Here is a 20,596-nt window from a genome sequence, read left to right as displayed (position 1 = left end):
AATGCACTCAAAGAGTTTGACTCTCCTCTTCCCAAATGACTCTGGCTTGTGTTGAGTTGACATAAAACTAGCCAGCATAAGTCTCTAGTGTGTGATATCTATATCTATATCTATCTATCTATCTATCTATCTATCTATCTATCTATCTATCTATCTATACTTAACTAATACTAAGTATTAGTTAATCTAAGCTTCAAGCCTACAAGATATTCTGGACCTCCCCCCCCCCACTGGCATATACACTCATATAATAGATAGTTAACATAGAGATAGATAAGAAAGGGGCTTAGATAGAGTGGTATTTTGGTTTTTTGAGGCAGAGTTTCTCTGTGTAGCTTTGCACCTGTCCTGGATCTCGCTCTGTAGACCAGGCTGGCCTCGAACTCACAAAGATCCGCCTGTCTCTGCCTCCCGAGTGCTGGGATTAAACACCACTGCCCGGCCTATGTTGGTGTTTTAAGTTGATGAAATATTGCGAAAAATTAAATAGTAAATAACTTTAAATTCCAATTGGTGGGAATTGTATGGTTCTCAAGCTTCTGCCTGGTCCTTGCTGCGTATGACTCCAAGCCCATCTCTCACTTGTAAAGAGACTGTTGGTCCTAAATAATTTTTCCTTTTACTAAGCATGGGATTCCCCATCCTGTGCCTCTAATGGAGCAGAAACAAACAAACCTCATGTAAACACCCATAGAAATGCAGTTTCTTGTTTTATTAAAAGATGTATGTGGGCTGTGTATGACGGTGCACACCTTTAATCTTAGCGTTCTGGAGGCAGAAGCAGGTGAATCTCTTGAGTTTGGCCAGCCTGGCCTACAGAGTGAGTTCCAAGCCAGTCAGAGCTGAGACCCTGTCTTAAAAAAAGAAGTATATTTAAAGTACAGTTAATTTGTAGTAAATAGTAATGAGTGTCCTGACCAGTAGCTGAGTGCTTGCTATTTGAAGAGAAAGTGTAAGCTGTCTGCCTGCTTTGAGTTCAGAACAGTCAAATAGAGTGTGTAAGTGGGAATTTGGAGTATCATGCTAGTACCTAAAGTTTATATCATGATAAGTATTAAAAATATTTCAGTTGTGCTTTGATACAGTATTCTAAAGTGCAGTCAAAAGTGTGTGCAGTCTGCATTTCTGTGTTTGTGGTAATGACATGTAGCCAGGCATGAGACAATTGGAAGAGCAAGAATTTGCGTAGTGTTCCTGGGAGAGTGGAGCTGTGGCTGCAGTTTACAGGCCACTGAGTAAGAGGAACTTTGTTTCTTGGCTTTGTTGCTCGCTGCCTCAGTTACCTGGAGACATGGAGGTCAGCCGACCAGTGTCTTGCTGTGTAGAGTTCAGTGAGACAGAGCTTGTAAGATATTAATTGTATCATAGTTGTGTTGGGAGTACATCTTCAAGAAGTTGATAGGAACTTTTGCTATAGTTTTTTTTTCAGCTGACAAGATACATACAGACTTTTTTAGTTATAATTAAAAATATGTGGTAACATTTTTCTGAAAATCAAAGAAATGATACACATATACTGCCATAGATTAGTAAAGGTGATTAATTTAAAACAACCATAGAAGCACTTGGGTGGTAGAGGCAGGAGAATCATAAGGTCAAGGGGATCTTCAACTACACAGCAAGTTTGAGGTTAGCCTGGGCTACATGAGACCTTATCTTAAAAAATAATAGTTATAGCACAGACTGAACAGAGTTCTTGTAATTTAATAGTTACACTAATGTATGCAGAAATGGTACAGGACTGTGTAGTGATTATCACTGAGTTACACTCTGTGAAATACCCATCTTGGGCCACTGAGATGGCGGCGGGTGAAGGCAGTTGTTAGCAAGCCTGATGACCTGAGTTTAGTCTCAGGACCCATATGGTGGAAGGAGATTACTACTCCTGCAAATTGTCTTCTAGTGGCTACCTGCATGCCCTGCACACATACACGCTAAACTTACATAGTATAAAAGATCAGATATATATATATATATGATCTTTCTGTTTTATTTTACTTTTATTACTTTTCTTTCTGAAATAGGATCTTACTAAAGACTGGTCTAGAACTCTTGATCTCCAGGGATAAGATTATATATAACTGTTTTAGTAAACCTTTGTTATTTGTTCTCAATGATATCAGAGACAAAAACTTGAACTTTAATATGTGATTTGTTCTAATAAAGTGTTAATATAATATATAGGTTTACCTGCTACAAATATTTCATTTTAATTCTTAGTATTGAGTTTGTTAGCCTCTTATTTCATTCCTTTATCCGATTGTGTGTGTGTGTGTGTGTGTGTGTGTGTGTGTTGTGTATTGTGTGTTCTCTAAACTCATGTGTAGAAACAAGGACAACAACCACTCAGTAACTTTCAGCCTTTTTTGGGAGGGATTCCTGTCATCCACACACTTTTCAGGTACAGGCAAGTGGGTCGTGAGTTCAAATGTAGCCTGAACTACACAGGGAAACCCTGTTTTAAAAACCAAAGTTTATAAATCGCTCACACTGTACCAGCCGTGGTCTCATCATCAGTTGTTATTTGTGTTGTGTTAGGAGTGTGCAAATGGTAATCTGTAGACCTTTAGTGCATCCTGATTTTCTTCTATCACGTCCTTGAACATAGGGTTAGCAACGAAGAAACCTGCGAATAACGGGAGAAAACAGGGGCTCAGTAACGACTGCTACACTGCTGATTCTCTGCCGCCGCCAGGCGTGTCTGGTTTCCTGCCATGGCGCACTGCAGAACGTGCAAAAAGAAACAGGTGAGGTGTTCTCTGACCTGTGCCTCAGTCCCGACAGCTGTCACTTGGGAGCTTCTGGTACAAGGAGTCCTGTTGATTTTGTAAGTGGAGAGGGGTGACTCACACATAGCCTCTGCCAAGGAGCGCCCTAAGGAAAGATGGCAAAACAGACTGTATCCACCAATCCCTGGGAACCAGCTGTGTCGGAGTAACCTGTCACCAAGGCATTCTGCTCAGTCTGTTCAGGCTTTTCCGTAGGTTATTTTGAGGTATTTAGTACTCTGGTTCTATATGGGTATTGTACATAATGCAAATAAGTTTAATCATGTAGTGTGTATACATCAAAATATAATTTATTTGTTGATATCCTTTTAGGGGTTTTCCATTGTACAGAACTCGGGATGTATCTAATCATCTGAAGGTATGTATGGGTCATATTTCTAACACACAAGAGATTGGAGTAGGAGAAGTGCAGGGTCCATTGAATAGAGCTTTGTAAATGGATTTCCCTCTCTGAAATAATTGGATTTAAAGCTTTCCAATTCCTGTCCCAGTGCCATGGTCCAGTTATATGTATATGACACACCCTGGGGGAGGCCTTGTGGGTTCATCTGTAGATACTATTTCTCCAGGGAACATATAAGCTGATGCTCACAATTAGGTTTGACCACAGTTTCTTACTGTCATGGAGATGACCACGCAAAAATGTTAAAGTTTTCCAGAAATGTCGCTTTGGGGTATGTGCATGCATTACACACTTTCAGTCTCTCTCTCTCTGTCTCTGTCTGTCTGTCTGTCTGTCTCTCTCTCTCTCTCTCACACACACACACACACACACACACACACACACACACACTCCATGTGTTAAAGTCAGGGTCACAAACAGACCCTGTCCTATTGCTGACTGGAGGGCCAGCTTTCAGCAGCCCAGGGTATGCAAAAAAAAAATTCATGAATGCGTTGAGGGCTAAACTTTTCTGAGGGGTAGGAAAAGAGCACACACACTTGCTGATGGTAACTTTCTCTTTTACTTCATCTTAAAAAATCTCTTTCTGAATATCTCTCTGTCTTTGCATAGATACATTAAACATAGTTACATTCTCCATATAGCGATATACCTGCACATTCTCCTGCATAGCCATACATCTCTACATACAGTTACATCTCTTTTCTGTACAGCTTCATCTTCCTTGTCTCCATACAGTTACAAATCTCCACACGGCTGCATTCTTTACATACAGTTATATATCTCTCTTTATATACATACATCTCTTTCATATACATTTCTTATGTCTACTCTGCTACATTCCTTCACATACTGCTACATCATTCATTCATTCTTTACTCATTCATTCTTTTGTTCATTCACTCTTTCACTTTTCCCTCTATACACTCAGCTACATCTCCTTTTCAGTGCGCGTGGGTGCGCGTGCATGTACACACACACACACTTCAGTAGCCAAACTCTGGACAATTATATGTTACATTTTCAAAGTCCAACCTATTCTCATAACACATAAGCCACACAGTTTCTCTCAGGCTAGGGAAGTTGCACTACTGGCCAGTGAGTAACACTTGGCTGTGCACGTAGCTCTATAGTCAGAAGTTTTCCTGTGTCCTACCTGGCCCGTGGTCAGGACAAATCTTTAACGCACCAGTTGTGCAGCTGCTCGGACCCAAATAAATACACATAGGCCATTATTATTATTATTATTATTATTATTATTATTATTATTATTTGGTTTTTTTGAGTCAGGGTTTCTCTGTGTAGCTTTGCGTCTTTCCTGGAACTCACTTGGTAGCCCAGGCTGGCCTTGAACTCACAGAGATCCATCTGGCTCTGCCTCCCGAGTGCTGGGATTACAGGCGTGAGCTGCCACCACCACCCGTCGCTAATATTATGTTTAAACTATGGCCATGGCAGGCTTCTTGCTATCTAGTTCTTATATCTTAAATTAACCCTTTCTATATAAATCTATACTTTGCTACATGCCTTGTGGCTTATCGGTACTTTCACATCTTGATTCTCATGGTGGCGGCTGGCAGAATTTCCTCTGCTCTGTCTTTCTTCTCTCTCTCTCTTTTTTTTTGGAGCTGAGGACCGAACCCAGGGCCTTGTGCTTGCTAAGCAAGCGCTCTACCACTGAGCTAAATCCCCAACCCCCTTTCTCTCTATCTGTTTGGATTTTCTGCCTGCCTCTAAGCTGGATTGCCATAGGACAAACGGCTTTATTTATCAAACAATCAGAGCAACATTTTTTTTTCACAGCATACAGAAAGACATTTTCCTTCATCATAGCTCTAAGTGGTCAGGGTTCCCAGACAGAAAGTAACATAAAACCCAGGACCTAAGCAATAAACAGTTGGCTGAACCCTGAGTGCAGAATATTAATTACTGCAGGGGGTAATGTCTACCAGAGTTGTTTCATGTCTGACCTGATTCAGCAATAAACACCTGGGAACTTGTCCTTTGTATGTTATTTGCAGGGGCAGCTAGTGTACTTTAAATTTATTCTGAAGTCTAAAATTATCTGTCTTTGTGACTGAGAATACTGTTACTTTCCTATGTCAGTTATGAAAAAATCTTAGTATTATTTCTATTCATCAGAATTATAGAGCTTAAGCAGAAATCATCTTCCTGATCACCTACAGCTATATGTGTGCCCAAAGATAGATTATTTCTATGAGATAAACACACAAGCAGTGTGAAAAATAAATGCCATTGCTGTTATTAGGGAAGAAATGTAGTGGCATGTGAGAAAAATGACAAGAGAAGCAACCAGTCATTTACAGTCAGTGACCCCACGGCTTTGCCAGGTGGGGCTCCCCGTCAGAGAGTGATTAATGCTGAACACTAGTTGTTACCTGCTGAATACTCCCATGGCCTCTGGTAAAGCCATTTTGCCAGCATCCCTCAGCACTGTCCCACTGCCTCAGTTCTGGAAGAGGCCACTTCTGTCAGAGTGCTGTGTCCTCCTGTTCATGGAGGTCACAGATTCTCAAAGGAGGGAGGAGAACAGCTGATGTACCACCCCGGGTGTCAGCACTAGGCTGTGCACACTGAAATGTTCTGGTGTCATCTCGTGCTATCTCTGAAGGCTTGCATGTCCTGCAGTTATCCCTGCATTGTCTGTCCGTACATTTTCAGTAGGGTTATAATCACATTAGTAGTTAGCTAGCGCGAAACCTTATCGAAGCTGACAGGAGACTCATGCTGTTACTACACTAGTTTGGGGTGCGGAGAAGTGAAGATGAGGTTGTGTATATGTATGTGACTTAATTTTTAAAACCATTTTAGTATTTATCAACTACAGATGTAGTTAGAGTTTTCCTGCCTGGCCCAGTCAGGACAAATCTCTCTTACCCACCAGTCCCACAGTCGCTCAGACCCAACCAAGAAAGCACACAGAAACTTACATTGTTTGGAAACTGTATGGCCATGGCAGGCTTCTTGTTATCTGCTTCTTCTATCTTAAATTAACCCATTTCTGTTAAGTCTATACTTTGCCACATGGCTTGTGGCTTACCAGTGTCTTTACATGTTGCTTTTCATCGTGGCGGCTGGCATTGTCTTCCCCCAGCCTTCTACTTCCCAGAATTCTCTTCTCTCTTGTCCCGCCTATACTTCCTGCCTGGCCACTGGCCAATCAGAACTTTATTTACACAGAGCGATATCCACAGCATACAGATAAACTTATTGGCTTTATATTCTGTTCATTCTTTTTCTCCTAAAAATTATACTTCCACACTCTTCATGTTTCACATTAGAGAGTAGATTTATCATCTTCAGTACAAGAATTGACCTGAGAAACGGTGTTTATCCTGGCTCTTCACTTGATTTATCTAGGAGGAATTTAGCAAAGTAATATGGACAGTGCCAACCAGTAATCAGCCTTATGTAGTGAGGATTCTGAAGCAAGAGTAAAGTTAGTAACTGGACGGTGGTGGTCCACGCCTTTAATCCCAGCACTTGGGAAGCAGAAACAGAGGCAGGCAGATCTCTGAGTTCAAAGCCAGCCTAGTCTACAGAGCCAAGTTCCAGGACAACAAGAGCTACACTGAGAAACTCTGTCTTGAAAAACAAAAAGAAAAAAACAAAGTTGGGGCAGTTTTGTGTTACTTACTGTGTTAGGCTAAAGAGCAGTGAGATCCCTTTATAGGTAATAACTAGACATTTCAGACAGGTCAGTTTCAGTAGTTGGCCTCTGTGTGTTTAGTGTTTGGCTTATGGCACTAATAAGTCATGTCCTCTTTGTTTAAGCAATCAGATTTTCCTGTGACTGTAACGGTAGAGAGTCCATCATCCTCAGACACTGACGAAGTTGAGGATTCCTCAGAAAGTGTCCGGGAAGAACCTCAGAAAACCAGCAGCAGACAAGAAACATTGCAGGTACACAGCTGTCCCTTTTAAGGTACAGAAGACCATTTCAAGTTGTGATTGCTTCTTGGCAAAAGCAGGATTGTGAAACAGGCCCAGGCAGTACATTGGAATTCTGTTGGCCCCTCTGTTCTAACTGTACTCTACTCGGGGGTGAAGAGGAATAGGGTGAGATGAAAGTGTGTATACTTTACAAAATACGCGTAAAAACATGGCACCCTTTTTTCCTCCTCTTAGAGTCAGAATGCTTGCTCTAAGGAGAACTTTAGTGATCATAAAACAAACTTAAAGAGATGAGTACTGTCATATAGTCAGCTGATTCAGTGCTGTGTGTGTATATATATATATATATGGTGTGTGTGTGTGTGTGTGTGTGTGTGTGTGTGAGTGAGTGAGTGAGTGTGTGAAGTATACATGTGTGCATGCATGCATGCATGCGCACGTACATGCATACATACTTGGATACATGGTGGGGAGGCCAGAGGACAGCCTTAGGGTCAGTCCTCACTTGTCATCCACATTGGGTTTGTTGTTTGAGGAGGTTGTTGTTTGGTTTTGAGACTTTCACTGGCCCAGAACTTGCCAGTTAAGCTGGGCTGCCTGGTCAGTGAGCCCCAGAGATCTGCCCACTTGCCTCCTGGGTGCTGGGATTGTGAGTGTGCCCTGCACACACAGCCTTTTTCCGTGTTCTGAGGACCACACTTAGGTCCTATGTGTGTCCTGACTTTCACTGGCTGTCTCTTCAGCCCAGTGATGTTTTTTAAAGGAAAAGAATTGATAGTGCTAGCTGAGCTCTCTTATCATGAGGGAAATATAACTTTGTTTTTAGTGGAAGTAAAACTGAACAGAGGTTCTTTTGTTTTGAGATAGAGTCTTACGTAGCTCAAGCTGTCCTTGAAGTCACTGTACCTCAAGCTGGCTTTGGATTCCTGGTTTTTCCCTAACCTCCCATGTCAGCTGCCACACCCAGCTTTGGAATAACTTTTGCTACTGATACTCCCCTTTCACAATATTAAAAAATTAAGAAACTACACTTTAAAACTTGGCATCTAATGTCTTTCCATTTTTCTGTTTGGGTAGGCAAAAGGGAAAATTAACTTCCATAGCACATTTTTGTACTTAAGCACACTGTTTTATTTGCTGGTTTGTAGTAAGCTGTGGGAGACCTTGTCTAGAAGCTCTTGGCTTTCCTTGTGTGTTATGTCACTCTCATGTAATTAGGGGAAGCTACTGGGGACTTGGGTGTGAATTTACCCTCTTGCTGTTCAGCACACATACGACCACTGAGCCCCACCGCCAGCCCAGCAGTGGCTGCCTAGAACTGGTGCTGCCTCGGTATAGAACTTCTAAATCTAGAAATGGCTCTCCATTTGTTACTTCTGTATTCATTGGCTTAAAACAGCAGAGGTTATATTTTCACATTTCTGAGAGCTAGGACGTCCAAAGCAAGGTCTAGCAGGTGTGTTGTGGTAAGGGCCCAGATTTCTAGTTCACGGATGGCAGCTTCTCAAAATGTCATTGCATGGTTGAAGGGCAGTTACCTATATATATATATATATATATATATGTGTGTGTGTGTGTGTGTGTGTGTGTGTGTGTGTGTGATTGCAAGCATCAGTATTTGATTTTAAAAAAATTTAAAGCCAACTAGGGGATATAGCTTAATCATAAACCCCTTTGGTGGCAAGCACATAATTCCCTAGGTTTCAGTCCAAAGCATTACCTGCCCCCAATGATAAATGCCACAACTTCTTTTTCTTAAGTTAAAATTCACAATACTTATATAGAGATTATCAAAGTAATCACTTAGAACATAGAGAATCTTGGGAGAGAACCTGTGTGGACCATTCGGGACACTTTTCATCTTGTGATTCAGCGCCTGCAGTTAGTGCCTGGGTGGCTTCTTGCTAACTACGATACAGAGGGAAGTAAAGTTCCTGGGCATCAAACCTTCCTCGTCGTTTTCAGTGTGTTGTGTTGGTTTCCTTCACCGGGGGTATAAGAGAGAGGGTGGTTGGTTTTGTGGGGTTCTTCTGTATTTTCCTTCTGTGTATTTGAAATGCTAGAGACCACACTTTATGTGTGCTATAGGCAAGCTTGCTGTGACCCAGCCCAGGAGATAATGTGTCAAAAGTGTCTCTAGTCACTGAGGAAGACAAGGTTAGGAACTGCAGCTGGACAGCTTCTTACTCAAGGACCTTCTCAGCATTTCTTCACTTTGAGAATCAGCCAAAACGTGTAAGCCCACACTAAAGACGGTAGAGGGGATTCGCACTTAACTACAAGGGGAAGGAGGTGGGGGGAGAGAAACCTAACTGAGCCAGTCACAGTATGGGGAGCCATCACTTGGAGTAAGCACTGGGGCAGCCTGCAGCTTGGAGGACACCTGACTGTGCTCCACTGTCCAGTTAGAAATGTGACAAAGAAGGAGCTGCTCCCTGATGGTCTAATGGTGGTTCGGGCAGTTGTCTAGGTAGTTATTATGTGAGTATTCTCTGATGACTCTTCTAGGCACATTTTGGCATATCAGTATTTTGTAGTTAAAATCCTGCCTTAGGTGTGGCTGCCCTGGAGTACTGAATGTGTGAGTGGGAACATACTGATTATAAGCTTGTCTATCTCAATTGGATTCACATATTTATTCATTTTGCATTGATCAATTGTATATTCCAGGCACTCTTCTGAGTTTGTGTCTGTGTTAATTCACTTACTCATCACATGTTTACCTCCAGTCTATAGATGAGGAAATCAGGACCCAGACTTACAGAATTTTCCAGCTAATGGGCCAGGACTTTGTGCCAAAGAATCTTCAGTTTTTAGGAAAAAATAATCAAAAACCAAACTTTAACTACTAACTAGTAAGCAAAGAAATGGAGATTGAAGGAAGAGAGCATGTTTCCACCTGTTCATTTGAAGAAAACTATATTCTTTTGAGACAGGGTTTCTCTGTGTAGTTTTGGTGCCTGTCCTGGATCTCGCTTTGTAGCCCAGGCTGGCCTCGAACTCACAAAGATCCGCCTGGCTCTGACTCTTGAGTGCTGGGATTAAAGGTGTGTGCCACTGCCACCCCGGCAAAAACTACATTCTTAAACACATCTTCTGTAGCCAAGGCTTCTTCATTCTTTATTTATTGCTTGCTTACTTTGTGCTAGGCACAGGAGGTGATAGGATAAATGCTTAATGAAATACATTTCTCTCCGTCACACACCTTGATGCTTCCATAGGAAAGTTAGCTAGTAGTCATGGTAGATGTGATGTATCATAGTTTAGTGATAGACTGTGTTGATGTTGGCAGTGTCAAATCCTAGGACAATATCAGAAAGCTGTTGGGGTACAGGTTATTTCAGGGCCTTAAAAATATCTATTTGATGCACACCTGTAAATGTCAGGAGGCTGAGGCAGGAGGATGGAGAGTTTGAGGCCTGTAGACGAATTTCTAAATGGTTATATTAAATAAAAAAACACGGAGCCAGATATAGGGGTGAAAACCTGAGCTAACCTCACCTCACCGACTCTGCAGCTTCCAAAGAGACCTACCCACGCCTGTATGCCTTTCTGTTCTGTTCTCTCATTCACTCTCTCAGCCCAGCTACATCACTTCCTCTTCCTGCCCAGCTCTGTCACTTCCTGTCTGTCTGTACAGACCTCCACACTTCTATGGTTGATGTATGTGTCACCGTGCCTGGCTCTGTTCCCTAGTGTGGCCTTGAACTCACAGAGATCCAGACAGATTCCTGCCTGCCAAGTGATAGGATTTAAGGCATGTGCCACCATTGCCTGACTTCTGTTTAATGTGATGGCTGGCTTTTTCCTCTGATCTCCAGGCAAGCTTTATTTATTAGAGCACAAATAAAATATCCCCACAGAGGCCATACATAGCTACACAGTGAGCCACTATCTCAGGAAGAGGGCCGAGAGAAGGAACATTTTATACAAAAGTGTCTTGTGTCTGATTCCCCCACTAGGGGGAGAAGCTGTTTCATGTCATCACACTTGGCTGTGCTGTGGAGAGCTGGTCAGAAACGGAGATGTGGAGACTGCTGTTGAGTCGGTGGAGATCTGCAATGCTGCGGCTGTTGTGCAGTCTCTCACGCCCTTTAACCCCTCATCCATGCCCTGAAGCGAGCCCAGTAACAATACTGGTTTGCAAAGCAAAGAAAAAGTGTAGTTTCTTTTCTCCAGCTGTGCTGTGTTAAAACCATTATGTGAATCATAAGTAGAGGCGTTTGCAATGTCTTTTCCTCCTCTTCCATAAAAGCTTGCTTAGTTTAACAGTAAAGAACATGATTGTGCTAGTGAGATGGCTCAGCAGGCAAAGGTGCCTACTGCTAGGCCTCATGACCCGAGTTCAGTCTCAGGAACCTCATGGTGGAAGGGAAGTTGTTTCTGACCTCCATGTATGCACTGTGGCACATGTCACACACACACACACACACACACACACACACACGCACGCACGCACGCACACACACACATGCACGCACGCACACACACATACGTACTTATACACACACAGCATGCCATAAAATGGACTGAACATTTTCTTTTTAGAAAAGGTTAATCTTGTCAGTGGAAAGAGGTCAGAAGTTCAGAGCATGTCCTCCTCTTTCAAAGGACGAGTTTAGTTCCTGTCACGCTTGTCAGGTGGCTCCCAGCCACCTCTAATGCCCGTTCCAGGGGACCCAGTGTGTTCTTCTGCCCTTTGCTTTCACTGTACACACATGCAGAAATCCACCCCCTGCACACATACATAGTAAAAGATTTTTTTTTTATTTTATGTGTATGAATGTTTTGCATTCGTGTGTATATGTGTGCCACATGTATGTCTAGTACCCAATAAGGCCAGAAAAGGGCATCAGATCCCCTGGAACTCGAGTTACAGTAGTGAGCTGCCATGTGGGTGCTAGAAATGTAGCTACTGAGCCATCTCAGTGGTCCAAACTAAACTTTTAAGTTAAAATTCTGTGTCTAAGTAAATGTTTAGAAGCCTCTAAAATATAAACCCATTGGCTGGAGAGAGGGCTTGGTGTTTAAAGCACCTGCCAGGAAGCTTAAGGACTGGAGTTTGGGTCCCAAAACCACATAAATGTCAGGTGTGTGTGGTGGCCCAGCTGTAATTCCAGCCTCGGAATGTGGAGATGGACCCCCCCAGAGCAAGCTGACAGGCAAGACTACCTGTGTTTGTGAGCTCCACATTTGATTAAGAAACCCTGCCACAAGGAGTCAGTAGAGCAATGAAGGGAAGTTCCCGACATCAACCTCTGGCCTCCTCATGCACTCTCACACATGTGTATGTTCATGTGTGTGCATTCACACATACAAGTGTGGGGTATATACCTGTAATCACAGTGCTTTTGAGGCTAAGACTGGGGGATCCATGAGTAAGGCCACCCTGGCCTATATAGTGAGACCATGTCTCAAAAGAACTAACTAAAAAAAAATACACTGTGATGTTTTAATAAATACACATTTTGTTTATATTATACAACCAAGTACTAAATTATAGTAGTTTATGACAATAGTAGTTAACCCTATTTTATTCCTAAGCTTAGAAGCTGAATAATTTGTTGCTACAAATTTGATGGTTTAATATATCACCCATTTAAAAGCTCACAGTTCTAAAGTACAAGTCCAGACAGGTTACAAAACTGAAACCACAAAGTGGGCCAGACTGTTAACCATCTGGCAAGGCTGGCAAGGAGTCCTTTTTCAGGCATGCTGATATTGGTGTAATTCGACTCTTCAGGGCCCAGTTCCCTGCTGCTTGTCAGGCAGGGGACCCTTCATCTTCAATGGGACATCTCCTCTTCAAAGATTGTAAGGAGAAGTTCTCTGGTGTCTTAACTCCTTTGTACTAAAAATCTTTCTCATGAAGAGCCTAATACCTTTTAACAGGTACCTAATGATGTCACACACACACCCCCATCCTAAGGTCACTTGCTGTGACCTTAATCATAGCCCCTCACAGCATTAGTGTTGGCATTAGGGAGCTACTCAGCAGTAGGGAATCTCAGGGTCTGTTTCAGGTTGAAGGATGCTGATGCTTAAGTTATTTAGTACCTAGAAAACCGAGAATAATGCTTGGCTTACAATAAAGTGGTTTAAAAGTGTTTACATTTTAAGTATGGGTTTTTGTTGCAGTTACAAGATTCAGTTATGTTAAGAATGTTATAGAGCCAGGTAGTCGTGGCACATGCCTTTAATCCCAGTACTGGGGAGGCAGAGGCAGGTGGATCTCTGTGATCTCTGGTCTACACAGCAAGTTCTAGAACAGCCAGAGCTACACAGAGAAACCCTGAAAAACAAACCGAGTTTGTTACCGAGTTTTATTTTAGGAGGAACTCAGAAACCCATAAGTAAGAAAAAATTCCCCTTTCATGGCTGAATTTCTTACTGGTGATTCACTAACTCTGTTATATGCATGTGCATGGTAAGCACTGCAGCTCAAGCTGAGTGGGATTTAAGTGAGTCTGTGATGTGCTGATTTGATACATTTTAGTAATCAACTGCACTAGCTGGTGTGTGTACAAGTAGAGACATATGTCATCCTGCAGTCTGAGGTTACTTCTGGGTCTGCCCCTGAATTCTTTGTGCACTATGCAGCTGGGAGTGTTGAGGGATCAGTGTGTACCTTAACTACCGTATCTGCTCCATTTCTTCCTACTAGGAGAAACTGGAAGAATGCCTAGTGCAGTTAAAGGAGGAGCGAGTGAGCCGGCTTAAGGCTGACAAGCGAGTCAGTGAGGTGAGTACATCTTTTTCTCCCATTTTCAGAGTTATTTGTTGGTTTTGTTTTGGTTTCAAGTTCTATACTTAATAAACTTTAAAATACTTCAAAATGATAAGGCATTTATGAGCTGAGTTGCATCGTTTTAACCTTACATTCATTTAGTGACATGTGATTATATTCCAAAAAGTGTATTTTAAAAAAATGTAAGAAGTAGCTCTTGCCCTTCCCCCCAGGCTTTTGAATGCCACATATGAAATGTATTTATTAGGCTTATACTGTGTGTATAACAAAAGTGTCTTCTTATAGTGAATTAGGAAATAATCTGAAAAAGTCTCGAGGATGGGCATTGTGGTACATGGCTATAGAGCTGGTACTTGGAAGCCTAAGGCTAGGGGGTTATACCTGGCCAGACTTGGTTAGTTGTTTGTTTCTTTTAAAAAGACATATAAAAATTAGAAGTCTAAGATAATGAAAAGCTCCTAAGAGTGCCTTGGGAGGTAAAAGTCTATACCGTGAACACTGAACTAACTGCACAGTTAGACTAACTTGCATTAAACTAACAAGTTTTACAAGTAGTTTTCCTTTCTCTACAAAGTGAATGTAAGGAAGACTCTTCAAAATGTCTGTATTGTATTTAAAGACATGTGTGTTCATCCATTAAGTATTGAGCACTGGATTATAGAAGGCAAAAGTACATCAAGAACATTTTGCCTTTCTGAGAAATGCCAGGGTTAGATTTGATGTGTTACATGAGCAGATGATATGAAGAGAGCAAGAAGCCACAGAGAATTGCTCAAGAAAGTGGAGAGTGTTGCTTTGCAATTAAAGACTTTAACATAAATACAATAAATAAACCTGGGGGCCGGCAAGATGGCTCAGTGGGTAAAGGCACTTGCTGCCGAGCCCAGCAACCTACATGATGGAAGGAGAGAACTGACTTTCAAGAGTTGTCCTCTTGACTTCCACTTGCATATTGTGGCCCATGCACATGCCCATGTGTGAACACATAGACATACATGTAGAAAAATTGTTTGGCTTGTGTGTTAGTTTCTATTGCTGTGAAGAGACACCATGACCATGGCAACTCTTATAAGGAAAACGTTTAATTGGGACTGGCTTACAGTTTCAGACGTTTAGTCCATTATCATCATGGTGGGAAGCATAGCATTGTGGAGGAAGATATGGTGCTGGAGAAGGAACTGAGATGTCTACATCTTGATTCCCCAGGCAACAGGAAGCAACTGTGACACTGGGTGTAGCTTGAGCCTAGGAGACCTCAAAGCCCGTCCCCACAGTGACACACTTCCTCCAACAAGGCCACCACTCTCGATGGGGGCCATTTTCTTTCAAACCACCGCAGCTTGTTAAAATTAATCCATAATGGATTAACTGCAGCAGGATCATAATTTTGTTTGGTCAGACTGTTGTATTTTCTAATAGGTGGTTAATTCTGATACACAATGATCCAGTATGAATTTAAACAGTTAGGGATATGATGTATGGAAAATCATTAGTAAGACAGTGACTTCACTAATTTTTTTTGTTGTTGTTGTTTGTTTTTTGTTTTGCCAGAGCTGAGGACCGAACCCAGGGCCTTGGCACTACCACTGAGCTAAATCCCCAACCCCCAGTGACTTTATTTATATCTACTTGTTATATAGGGAATTTCAACAAATGTCTCCAGGTGGAAGATTATTATGTGTCATGGTTATTCTCTTCATTGATTGAGGGTTAGATTAATTAAAAATTAGTTACATTTTTAAATAGTTTAGTTTAGGTGTTGAAAAGTTTTCTTTAGATTGAAATTACCCTGTGCATTCTCAACCTTGTTTTTTAGCTGGAACATGAAAATGCTCAGCTAAGAAATATAAATTTCTCCTTGTCTGAAGCCCTTCACGCACAGTCGTTGACGAACATGATCCTGGACGATGAAGGCGTCCTGGGCAGCATTGAGAATACTTTTCAGAAGTTTCACGCCTTCCTGGACCTCCTTAAAGATGCCGGGTATATCTGTAGGGTGGGCATTCTTTCTTCAGTGGCTTTATTGGTAGCTTGCTGAGGAACTCAACACTTCTTAGCTTCCATGAGATGTATTAATACGTGATTATCACAATAAGTTTGATTTGTTTTTTTAATGGAAAATAACTTAAAAGAAATGCAAAATGGTAAAGCTGTCTCATTAGAAAACTCATTATTAAAAGGTAATAAAGAGTAATTGGCCTTGGTGAAGACTAAATTAATGTCTTTGGGCATATGAATTGTGTACAGTTTTATCTGCTGTAAATATACCCCTTGATGTGTTACAAAAAAGAAAGAGTAAGTGAAGGATTTTTATTGAAAATATTTAGAATAATAGGAGCTTCCTTGCCTTTTATTCATTTTGCTTGTTCAATAAGTTGGAGTCAGGCTCTTCTTGTCCCTAGGCTTTAGGATGGTAGTTAATCTCCAGGGTGCTGGAGACACAGGCATAGGTCAGTGGTTCTCACCTGAGACTAGGAGGGTCAAAGGAAGATGCTAGTCAGGTATGGCGCACACCTGTAGTTTAGCACTTGGTGGTGGAGGGTGGGGGATCAGGAGTTCAAAGTAACCCTTAACAGCATAAAAAATTTGAGTTCAACTTGTTCTTCATGAATGTCAAAATCAAATGAGTAAAAGGGAGAGCTGAGGGCAGTGGGTGGAGCAGTGTCTTAGGGGATAGGCTGATGTTAGAGAAAAGCCGAGAAAAGAGGGTCAGTACATGAAGATGGTAGAGGTTGAAGCCGTTGAAACAGTATTTAAAATATTTAAAAATGAAGGAGTGGTGGTTGCTATGGAAAACCTATTTAATGAATTGCTGAGGTGAATAGGGGCACTGAAAGGATTGGATGATCTGACCCAGTGGTCTCAGAGCGTGAGTCAAAGGCAGCAGTTGGCATGGGGCTGTTGTGTGACGTAGGCTCTTGGCTGCTAAGATTTTAAATCTTGGTGTTCATTTATGCATGTATTTCATGCTTGTAAGTGTGGGTGAATTTAAGTTGTTGCCAAGTGATTGCCTTTTCTTCCTTTCTTCCTCTTTCCAGGCTTGGACAGCTTGCCACTATGGCTGGTATAGATCAGTCAGATTTCCACTTGCTAGGTCGTCCTCAGATGAATTCCACGGTTAGTGCACCTGTGGAAGAACAGAGAGCCCTCGAGGAAGAAAAACTAGATCCGAAACAGACTGCTGTAGGACAGGTGCAGAATATCCAAGTAAGTGGACCCAAGAGACCTTGGTGCAAGTCACTAGCAAGAGTTCCCCAGGTCAGGGAAAGTATTGTTTGTCGATCTCTGGCAGAGTAAAGTTTGTGCCCATTTCCTGGAACTGCGTCATTATCAGTAAGAAAATGGGGCCGGGTATGGTGGCTCATGCTTTTCATCCCAGCCCTTGGGAGGCAGGGACAGGCAGGTGTCTCTGCGTTTGAGGCCAGCCTGGTCTACATAGGGAGTTCAGACCAGCCAAGGCTATATAATGAGACCTTATCTCAAAAAAAGAAGAAAAAAAGACAAAACTGGATGGTTTTTGATAATTTATACTTAAAAATTGTCTTCAATAAAGAAAGAAATGGAAGAGTAAAGAGATGATGGGAATTGAAAGTTTTGTAAATGTCTGTTGTGTTCATTTCTCATCTAGGTCTCTATCTGTATGCAGTCAGCTTACAATGAAGGGACACTGATGAAGGTACCAGGACTGATGCAGAGAGCTTGTAAGCCAAGTAATCTAGACAGACTTAGCAAGCAGTATCTCATAGTCGCCCGCTTAGTGGATGAGGTGGGCTGCCTGTCATGGGACCCCCCCCAAGGCTCACCCAAGAGCCCATCTCCCAGCAGCCAATCTAAGACTGTCTGAGGAGCTGCTGGCTTGAGAACTCGGTCATATCACACATTGGATACTTCTCACAGAAGCAGAGAGGCTAGCAACTAGGTTCCTTAGAAATGGTTTTACTTTGTTTTGTAATGTGAAAAATGGAAGACAATCATATAAAACACAAAATTGTAAAAATACTGTACAGCTAACTTTGGATACACATATAACTAAATTTGGAGTTGCCAGTCACATGGCATTGTATAATTAGGAAAATGAATGACCATAAAGTCTTCTGAGTGGTTAACTGGCTGCTTAATGAGATCACAGATACAGGGCCGGAGAGTTGGCCTGGAGTACGTACGAGAGCTAACTGTTCCCCCACAGGACTTGAGTAGAGTTGCTAACACTCATGTTTGGTGGCTCACAACCACCTGTAGCTCTAGCTCCAGGGGATCCTATGCCCTCTTCTGGCCTCCGCCGTCATGTACACATTACACATATACAGCCCTAACTAAAGATACTAAACTCTTTAGTGGCTTGCTTTGTTCACAGAAGCTTTGTTTTCCTTGTAGTTTCAGAAGATTAGAAGTGATGCTAGGATTCCTTTGCCTCTCGACACCTTCCAAGTTCCCGTTTCTGCACCAGCAGCATTGGTAGCTTCCAGAGCCAACCCTGAGTGGCAGGAGGGGTCTGCCCCAGGACTCACTGCTAGAACAGCCTCTCCTTCAGCAGATGGCGTTTCTGGAAGTGGGAGTCAAAAGGACGAAGTGGTGTCTTCCAAACACAGCAGATCTTCAGGGAAAGGGAGCTTGGTGAGCGAATACTCCAGAAAGCTCTCCTCTGAGAAGCACTCCGGGAAAGACCTGCTTTCCGACCCCGACTCTCCTGTGAACTCAAAAAGCAAAGGAATTGGGGATAAAAGGTCTTTGCTTAATGAGCCAATTAAAAGCGAATCTTTGAAAAACCACATTTCTGTCAAGAAAGAGAACAGATTAATGACTGTCTCATCCAAGACAATCAAAAGTAAACCCAATCCTCTAGAACATTCTGAAAGTGATACTCTGGGGTCTGATTTTGAATGTCAGGAAAACATCCATTCATCAGCACACCTGACATAGGTCTAACCTTATGAAATTATGATTTTGTCTTCAAATTTTAATAAATTTTCTTATGTTTTTATTATAGTGTGTGATATCTTAAAATACAGAGCTGGAAACACTATAAGGCAATTTATACTGTTATTTAAGAACCATATTTTTTCACTCACATAATTCATTGGACACGTATTTATGGAAGGCCTAACATTTATGGAAGGCCTAATTTACAAGTCACTTTCTGGTATGGTTGCTCCCGGCAAATAAGGTTTTTCCCTCATGGAACTGCTACTGTGTGAAGGAGAAAAAACAGTAAAGCAGGGGGTGGGGGTGACTGCATTAACTCAATGGCTGCAACATTTGGTCAAGTGTAGGAGGAGGAGTCACCTGGCTGGGTCCTGCTTGGCATATCCTAATTCCTGGCCAGTGCATCTGACATCTTTCTAGGTCCTTAACTATGGTTAAGTTTGCAACAGCTTTAGTAAGGGTTTACTAGGCCATTTAATAAATGAATTTGAGGAAACAGTATATGAATGGCCCAAGGTTGTAACAACTTAGAAATAGGTGGTACCGTTGCAATTTGGACTGGGTCCAGTGTTCTAAATCATGTAATTACCCACTTAGGAGCAAGATAGATAGCTCAAGGAGGATGCCAAAGAAAGGCCATTGGACACCAACAGTGCAAGAGCAGGGCTGACTGAGGCACATCTGCCCCTTACTGCATCAGGTCAGAGGATAGAGGAGCATGAACTTACTTCTAGGCTAATTATCCCTGCCTGGCAAAGCACATATAAATCCTTTCCTCCAGTGAGCTGGAGGTGAGATGTGAGAAAAGCCGGGGCTGTTAGGTTCTCTAGTAGACAGCCCTGCCTGATTGTTAAGGAGGCTGTGAGTTCATTAATCATGGACTGAGTATCACAGGGATGGAAAGACTGTAGTCCTTCAGTAGAAGGGGAGGCACGCACAAGTGGATGATGTCTTAATACACTGTTCTACTCCATAGTGGCAATGCCAATAATACACTGTTCTACTCCATAGTGGCAATGCCAATAATTTAGTTGTGGAGGATGGAGGCCATCTGAAAAGAAGAAAGGTTGTATCTTCATCTAAAATTGATCACCTCACATCCTCCATAGTCCTAGCCAACTGGTTAGATTCTGGTGACTAAAGACATGAAGAGAGGAGACACCTAAGATGGGCAGCAGCATACTCAGGGGTACAGAACCAACTGTAGACACGTGCACTAGCTCACTGGAGCCATACAGGCCGAGGCCAGGGAGACCACAGAGGCTTACAGTCCGTGTTACATGGGGGGAGGGGGAGGGAGCAGAAAACTGGAGTTTACATGTAACGAGTTTCAGTTTTATCTTTAGCTTTGTGGTGCTAGGGATTTCAGGACTGAACCGTGGCCCCAAATGCCAAGGTTAACATTTTAGATTGTTAGCTTTGCTATGGAAGTGCAGGTGAGTTTTCCTTACTTGTCTTTAATCCTGGGGGCTGGTTTTAAGGGGGTGTGCTACTATGCCCAGATGTTTTTGTTGTTTGTTACTTGGGTTTTTGTTTTGTTTTATTGTTGTGTTATTTTAGTGTGGTGTGGTGTGGTGTGGTGTGTGTGTGTGTGTGTGTGTGTGTGTGTGTGTGTGTGTACAAGGGTACTATGGAATGAAGCCAGGGCCTTTGTATACAGTAGATAGTCACTGTCACTGACCTATATCTTATGCAGCCTTTTCCTACTCCTCACCCTCCTGGAATTATAAATATACCAGCACACCTGTAATTTGGTTTTGCTTTTCAGTTTTGTTTGTTTGTTGAGAAAAGAGATTTTAGATGTATTTATTTTATGTG

At 42.2% G+C, this 20,596-nt stretch overlaps 1 protein-coding gene across 2 annotated transcripts in view; it reads left to right on the top strand.

Annotated features, from left to right (window-relative positions):
* Nucleotides 1–18,836, top strand: part of Cep78 (centrosomal protein 78) — a 30,741-nt gene extending 11,905 nt beyond the window's left edge. Inside the window, exons 9-16 of one of the 2 annotated variants that reach the window (XM_036206832.1) lie at nt 2,609–2,747; nt 3,102–3,147; nt 6,988–7,116; nt 13,772–13,849; nt 15,672–15,838; nt 16,894–17,062; nt 17,484–17,531; nt 18,230–18,836. In XM_036206832.1, coding sequence (XP_036062725.1) covers nt 2,609–2,747; nt 3,102–3,147; nt 6,988–7,116; nt 13,772–13,849; nt 15,672–15,838; nt 16,894–17,062; nt 17,484–17,531; nt 18,230–18,775 — 1,322 coding nt within the window. In that variant the 3' untranslated portion in view covers nt 18,776–18,836. The remainder of the gene's footprint in view (nt 1–2,608; nt 2,748–3,101; nt 3,148–6,987; nt 7,117–13,771; nt 13,850–15,671; nt 15,839–16,893; nt 17,063–17,483; nt 17,532–18,229) is intronic. The other variant, XM_036206840.1, reaches the window with a different exon arrangement.
* The last annotated feature ends 1,760 nt before the right edge of the window (nt 18,837–20,596 follow it).

The sequence above is a fragment of the Onychomys torridus genome, chromosome 1 (assembly GCF_903995425.1).
Source record: "Onychomys torridus chromosome 1, mOncTor1.1, whole genome shotgun sequence".
In the NCBI taxonomy this organism is placed as follows: domain Eukaryota; kingdom Metazoa; phylum Chordata; class Mammalia; order Rodentia; family Cricetidae; genus Onychomys; species Onychomys torridus.
This window is presented reverse-complemented; position numbering and strand designations above follow the sequence as displayed.